Source organism: Limulus polyphemus, unplaced genomic scaffold (assembly GCF_000517525.1).
Source record: "Limulus polyphemus unplaced genomic scaffold, Limulus_polyphemus-2.1.2 Scaffold91, whole genome shotgun sequence".
Classification (NCBI taxonomy): Eukaryota; Metazoa; Arthropoda; class Merostomata; order Xiphosura; family Limulidae; genus Limulus; species Limulus polyphemus.
This window is the reverse complement of record NW_013665701.1, coordinates 571131-579174: the sequence shown is the minus strand read 5'-3', so window position 1 is coordinate 579174 and position 8044 is coordinate 571131. Positions and strand designations below refer to the sequence as shown.

Here is an 8044-nt window from a genome sequence, read left to right as displayed (position 1 = left end):
ATAAATAATGAAGATCAAGATTCGTCAAACCCAGGTGTATCCATCCGAAGTAAATAATGAAGATCAAGATTCGTCAAACCCAGGTGTATCCATCCGAAGTAAATAATGAAGATCAAGATTCGTCAAACCCAGGTGTATCCATCCGAAGTAAATAATGAAGATCAAGATTCGTCAAACCCAGGTGTATCCATCCGAAATAAATAATGAAGATCAAGATCCGTCAAATACAGGTGTATCCATCCGAAGTAAATAATGAAGATCAAGATCCGTCAAATCCAGGTGTATCCATCCGAAATAAATAATGAAGATCAAGATTCGTCAAACCCAGGTGTATCCATCCGAAGTAAATAATGAAGATCAAGATCCGTCAAATCCAGTTGTATCTATCCGAAGTAAACAATGAAGATTAATATTCATCACAGTCAGTGTTCTTTACACTGATTTCTGCGCTTTAAGTACAATGTGAAGCACAAACGTGATATGCCACTATGGGTTGCCGTTCATTAATCTCATTGAAGTCTTGCTTGACGGTTTTATTACCAGACGCGCGTTCCATTTTATAACTTTCAAATACTGATTGGACTAAGAAGTGGCAAGTTTGGACAACTTAGCAGGTGCTTCATATTAGCATGTTTAGTGGTCTTCTATTTATTCGTCATATTATTAACAGTGGATATGAGTCTGAGAACTGTTTGAAACACTCGTATAATTTACGCTGAGCTATTTTCCTCGTCGTATTTTGGCTACAACTGACTGAATATGGCAAATTCTGCCTTTCTAAAATTCTAAAGAACGTACACTGAAAATTACATGCACATTTAGAGGTTTATTACAAGGCGGAGTATTGTGTTCTAAAACCTTTGTTAGTATATTATATATTCTGTTTGTGTACACGTGAAACTGTATATCTGCATCTATGTACAATGTGTTTTTGATATTAATTTTCTTTGTTATTTCAAACAACATAGATAATCACATATTTTATTAATGAGTAGTTTAATTAATTTTTTCTCAAGTCGCATATATTTTAGGGGTGCGAGATAATGCGTTTGTCTTAGAGATAATCAGCATAAGATACAAAACACACTTAAAAGTGTATAAAATAGGGAAATAAAACAGTATTGACGAACTGAAGCTTTATATATTTGTTTATGTACTGTATACATAATTCTATTATTATCTTGGCAGAAACTTGAGGAGATATTTTATCAATGTAAAACTTAAGAAGTTCTAGAATGTTAAACAAGACGTTTCCGCGATGTGAAACATTGCTTAATAAAGAAGTACTTGATGCAATGAAGCGAAGTTTATTATTGTTACATATAGGTATTGTTATATAATTAGTGCCATTACTGATTATTTTCTTATAACGGATTCAAGGTATCCTCTAGCAAACAAAAAGTTTCCCTTTTTCAAGACGTGGATTAAAACCACTTTTGGAATTACCGACGATTATCACTGCAAACCTAAGGTAAGACATCAACTGTAACAATGAAGTTATTGACGGGTATGACTGCAAACCTAAGGTAAGTCATCAACTGTAGCAACGAAGTTATCGACGGGTATGACTGTAAACCTAAGGTAAGACATCAACTGTAACAATGAAGTTATTGATGAGTATGACTGCAAACCTAAGATAAGACATCAACTGTAACAATGAAGTTATTGACGTGTATTACTACAAACCTAAGGTAAGACATCAACTGTAACAATGAAGTTATCGACGTGTATGACTGCAAACCTAAGGTAAGACATCAACTGTAACAATGAAGTTATCGACGTGTATGACTGCAAACCTAAGGTAAGACATCAACTGTAACAATGGAGTTACCGACATTATCACTCCAAACATAAGATAAGACTTAAACTGTGACAATTATTATATCACTAGAAATATATATTTAAAAGATATAATGGTAAAATAAGCATTGAGCTCAGTACAGTTACTGATTGTTTTCTTAAAATAGATTTAAGGTATCCTCTAACAAACAAAGCGTTTCCCTTTAATTAATCGATTGATAATCCACCCTGCTCTGCAGATAGTAAATTGATCAAAATATTGAAAAAAAGTAAAATACATAGTAATTGGTCTTTTGAAGCTAAATTATAAGGAAAAACATCCCTAATTTAATCAACAATTCCAGCACATTCTTGATGTTTTAAAAGCACTGTATAAAAAACAACAACACATATTTGAGGTACTATATAGAGGAAACGAGTAGCATGAAATTAAAGCCTTTTTCTGTCATTGCAAACTATCTTATCTTCAAACTCATAGTAATAATAAAACTAAGCTTCACACTAGAAAAAACACCGCGAACAGAGTATATTTTAAAAAAGTAGCGAAGGACGTCTTCGCTATTTTTTTACTTGAATGTACGAACACTTGCAAAACACATTATATTGCATTGCATTTGAGATACTTTTAGAACATAGTTTCTAACACTTTTTACTTCATATTTACTTTCTATCATCTAAACTTTTGGTAAATTAGGTTATTTGAAAGATCAACAGGAGATACACACACACACATATATATATATATTCAATATGTAGCAACTACTTAAGTGGTTAATACTAATGATTCAGTAGGTTAAGATCTAAATGCTTTTTTTGTTTTATTAAATACGGTAGCACTAAACCATCATGTTGAAGAGTGCTCGCTTCATTCACTAACACACGACATGATTACACAAAGTAATGTGTCTTACTAAGAAAGGTTTTAACAGCAACACTTCTTAATGCAATAACATCATTTATGTAAAGCTTCAAATGTTTGAGAGGACACTTGTGAATCACGTACAGAGCATTAGTTAACAATAAAGAAAGAAACTGGACAAAATCTGTTCACCAAGAATACATATTGGAATAAACGTATATAAATATTGGAATAAACGTATATAAATATTGGAATAAACGTATATAAATATTGGAATAAACGCATATAAATATTGGAATAAACGTATATAAGTATTGGAATAAACGCATATAAATATTGGAATAAACGTATATAAATATTGGAATAAACGCATATAAATATTGGAATAAACGTATATAAATATTGGAATAAACGTATATAATGGCTTTGTTAGTTAACAATGACCATTAATAGAAAGAATGTTTCGAATCAATTTTACAACAAAACTAATAAAGGACGAGGTGCGTAAAGTAACTTATACAGTTACGAGAAACATGATATTGTATAGAATACAATCATTTAATTAACTACATTACAAAGGGAAAGCCTGCTTACAATAAACTTTAATCGCTCACAGGTGGCATGTTTAGCACCTGTATAGATTTCGTGACAAAGTTCCGACCATTGAACAGTGTAATGTTGTCATAGTTGATATAAGACTCAAAGATCATATCACAACTCCTTCTGAGGAAAAATATTCGAATAGCAAAATAGAAAAGAAGTGCAAGGTTCGGACACACCAACTTCCAAGACGAGGAAAGATTGGCAAACCCATACGAGGAAGTATTTACATCTAAACAATATTTCACCAGCTGCAGAACTGGTATACGTATCTAAACAATATTTCACCAGCTGCAGAACTAGTATACCCATCTAAACAATATTCCACCAGCTGAAGAACTAGTATACCCATCTAAACAATATTTCACCAGCTGCAGAACTAGTATACCCATCTAAACAATATTTCACCAGCTGCAGAACTAGTATACCCATCTAAACAATATTCCACTAGTTGAAGAACTAGTATACCCATCTAAACAATATTCCACCAGCTACAGAACTAGTATACCCATCTAAACAATATTTCACCAGCTGCAGAACTAGTATATCCATCTAAACAATATTCCACCAGCTCAATTCTCAAAACTGATGACAGTATCACTAGTATCTTGTGAGACAGTACTATCAAAATTGTGAGTTTGTGTCATAATCCGATACTCATTGGAAAAAAAAAACATTTACATGAAACTACTTATAACAAAGCATATCAGTTAAAACGCACATAAGCATGGGTGTCCAATTAAGTCATTCTTTCACGTTTATAATTATTTTTATTCAGATCAGAAACACCATTTTTGAGTAACAAACAAAGTCACGTTCTAACTTACATAGGTGGCATCACACGTATTAAAAACAATGAAGGAACACGGTGTAACATTATGAAACATAAAATAACCTAAGCTTCATATAAAAACTCTCTCATGGATAACAAGTGACTTGGATAATTGGTGGCAGAATTATTTATTATATTTACGGAACAAAGAACTCATTCTCATTTAATAGAAAGTTTATACATTAAAGAAAAAAAATAAGTTACTATCGCACTTTTATACGCTATTGTAAAAGTTTAAATGCTTTAAATAAGACTCTTTTGTCAAATGTGTTCGTCTTCAACTGTAAAAGAAAGCAGAAGATCAATATCAACAGGATGTGAAGTGGTTTTGATTTGAATGACATATAACAACATAATGTAAAATGTGAACCAAAGACTGAGTTATCGATACATTTTACAAATAGATTTCAAAAGACCTAGAAACTCGAGCGAATGTTGGTTATTCTACTTCAGTAGTAAAAAGGGTAAAGGTTAAAGATATGAAAAAGACGTATACGTTTCAGGCGCAGGGAGTCTTTGTTGAGGTGGTTTACTGACCTCTATATTGAACCTTTCTCGTGAAGTTACCAGAAGCTGTAAAGTGACCATCTTGTTGGTCATTTTCTAAGACGTTGTGAAGCTTATCGGATCTCCAAATTGTAGCATCTTAATGTAGCTTATCAGATTTTCAAGTTCTTGCATCTTAATGTAGCTTATCATTTCCAAGTTGTAGCATCTTAATGTAGCTTATCGAATTTTCAAGTTGTTGTATCTTAATTTAGCTTATCGGATTTTCAAGTGGTAGCATCTTAATGTAGCTTATCAGATTTGAAAGTTGTAGCATCTTAATGTAGCTTATCGGATTTCCAAGTTGTAGTATCTTAATGTAGCTTATCCAATGCAAAAAAAAAAAAAATGCAAATGTGTGTTGCATGGAATTTAACAACAGACCAAGAGCTGGTCTTGTGTAATTTTCCCGGTGAGTTTTTACCCTGGAAATAAATCATTATGAATTGATTTGCTATTATTATATCGTTAGATATAGTAGTTTAAGGCCCAAGGGCAGTAACTTCACATAACTGCGGATAACTTTGACTTTTGAGCATATATAACTTTCGTTTTTAAGCCCGGAGTTTAGTTTTGATTTATTATGATGCGGTTTTTGTCATCTCAATCGATTTCACACATTTTAAAATTTCACATATCTTTCCAAGGAGACCCCGAACTGTTTAACAACTGAATTGTAAATGTTTAGAGAAACAAGTGGTATCCAACAATAGTCTGCAGGCTATGCTCTGAAGAATAATATTTTGATATACTACATATGTCAAAATGTTATCGCTCAGACGAACACTCTATTTTCATTTTCTTAACAACTACAAAAGGCATATCATCATTATGACTTAGGAGTATGCTGTTCTAATTATTCAAATATTTCTTTAGACTATTGGAAATTGTGTTAAATGTTAATTTTAAGAAAACTTCCGTTGATGTTCATCTGTCCAGTTTTGCTATTACATAAAGTTTTTAATTGTCGAAGTCTTTTGCTAGATAAAATGTGTTATAACAAATCTAAATAAGGAAATGAAATATAATTATATTACATAACAGGCCTATACTACTGTCAAGAAACTAGTCAACAGAAATTTGTTTGTATATTTGAAATTAAATACTCGTAGTAACCTCCTCCATATCGGATTAAGAACATAACATCTTTGTGAAATCAGTAAGAATGTATTTGAAATTTACTAAGCAGTTTTGATACCAGTACTATTTTTAAGAATATTCATTTCCATATGCAACCTAAAACAATTGTGCTCGTTGTTATGTTTGTATATGTAGACTATAATTTTCTTCATAAGTGGTACTTATTTCTGTATACATTAATAGTTGATAAAAATTACGATGATGATTACAATATTCAAGCAATAAATCAGGTTTTCCGTGTAATGAAATATTTACGTAAAAATGGGAAAAATATAAATGGCTTCATAAAAGTATTGGGTCAGTCAGATGTGATTTATTTACAGTTTGCCAAAAAAAGAGGACATCAGTACATAAGTACATTAATTTAAGCACATCTGACAATGTTGCCACAGATCCAGTTACGTCAAGTACAAACTCCGTAAAGAACAATTCTAAAGATCGGGTTCTCCCAGATCACAACTACCATGCGATAATAGTCTTGCAACAGTAGAAAAAAAAATGTTTATAGTTTTTGTTGTAAGAGCAGATTTATATGAATCTGAGGACTTGGCTGAATATAATATCACATTTAGTACATAGAGGGTGACAATTTTTATAGTGCGGGTATTGTGGTCTATTGGTCAGCTTCCGGTACAAAGCAGTGTTTAGACAACCCTCTTTCAGTATAAGAGTTTCTTTTAAAAAGTTGATTTGAACACCAGGGTAATCGAAAATGAATTTAATAGAGCTATGGAAAAAGATTACAGGAAATCTTCGTTTCCTATTCAGGTGAAAAAAAACATTTCATTAATGTACCATCCCCAGATTCTTGATTTGTTTGTATAACTTTCTAAGAATGTAATTTCCAAGTCTCCCATAAAAATATTGGCAGAGTTTGGTGCCATTTTGATACTCATAACCGTGACTTTTGTTTGAATAACGAAGAAGTTGTTGTTAAATTCAAAACCACTAAGAGTAAAGAATAAATTATCTAAGTCTACGATTGTCTGTGTGGTAGCTTTGTTAAATTTCAAGCCTTCATCCTGTGTAAAAAGAAGATACTTTCATAGAGCAAATAAGAGTACTTAGGTAGAAGGCCTTTGCGGTTTATTTCGCAAATCAAGCTCAGAAATGTGTTGTCTCTTTAATGTATGATGGTAGACATAAAGGGTGTATGACTAATGTGATTATAGACGTAGGCAGACAAGTGTTCAATAAGCACACCAGCGATAGAAATAAGGTTAATGTCAGCTTAAGATGCTGTATTGGAGGAGATGTTAACGATATCGGAATTGTTTTTAGATTGTGATTGTTTGGACAGAGAAATATATGAATTCTATCAGGAAAGGAGTTATGAGTTTGTTACGAGTTGGCTAAATTTCCCATTAATAAAACAGGTTTATCTATGAGTGCCTCTACTTTGTGAGTTAGTGTCGAAGTTTTGGTTCGTTTTTATTTTCATGCTGAATGGAAAGCTAACGGTGTATTTGGGTTTCCTTACTTTTATTGTTTTTTGCGTGTTTTTCAAGAGCGGTTTTAATTTTGTTGATGAAAACATTAAGTTATTGTAGTTAAGTAAGAAAAATTGTATTTCAGAATTCATAACGACAAGGACCTTGTCAAGGTCGATTATCTTTGTTTTGCAGAAGTCGTGTGTGAGTTTCATAAGTTTAACCGAGGTAGAGTGGAGAATTTGCTTTCGTTTACACAAAATTCATTGTCGTGAGATCCTATAGTAATGGATGATTTTAAATTTAGAAAATTAGGTATGATATGATCCTGTAAATTAAACTCAAACAATTCGGCATGATGGACGTTATCTCAGACATTTTTCACAAGTTTAAGTTTGAAATGTTATTTGATATTAAAATGAGAAAAAACTTGTGCAGTGGTGCAGGAGAGAATAATTTGTTCGAAGTGTGTGGAGGACAAGAGTAAGAGGGTTGGAAGGGATGTGGCATGTAAGCAGGTTCTTTGATTCGGAGTTATGAGTTGAGTAACAGCAGAGGTAGAGGAATTTATAGAAGTAAGAGACTTTGAGTAGTTTAGGCTAGATTGTCAGTGTTAGTCTGCAAGCGAAGTAGTTTTTCAACCGTTATACAAGTTAGTGGATGAAACCTAATTCAAACATACTAAAATCATACCATATTTATAGGTTGAGATAAAAACCGAAGACTTGCCAGCTCCAGTAGTAAACAAGGACTTCCTAAGAGACATCAAGAACCTTAAGGTTTTTTATACTGATGACCCGCAGGAGAGACTCTTTCGATCTCATGGTGAGTGAAAAG

General features: G+C 32.4%; 1 protein-coding gene across 1 annotated transcript in view; it reads left to right on the top strand.

Moving 5' to 3' along the window:
• Positions 1-8044, top strand: part of LOC106468716 (alkyldihydroxyacetonephosphate synthase, peroxisomal-like) — a 51303-nt gene that overhangs the window by 14137 nt on the left and 29122 nt on the right. The window contains exons 3-4 of the mRNA XM_022397913.1: positions 1381-1471; positions 7918-8032. Of these exons, the coding sequence (XP_022253621.1) occupies positions 1381-1471; positions 7918-8032 (206 nt within the window). The remainder of the gene's footprint in view (positions 1-1380; positions 1472-7917; positions 8033-8044) is intronic.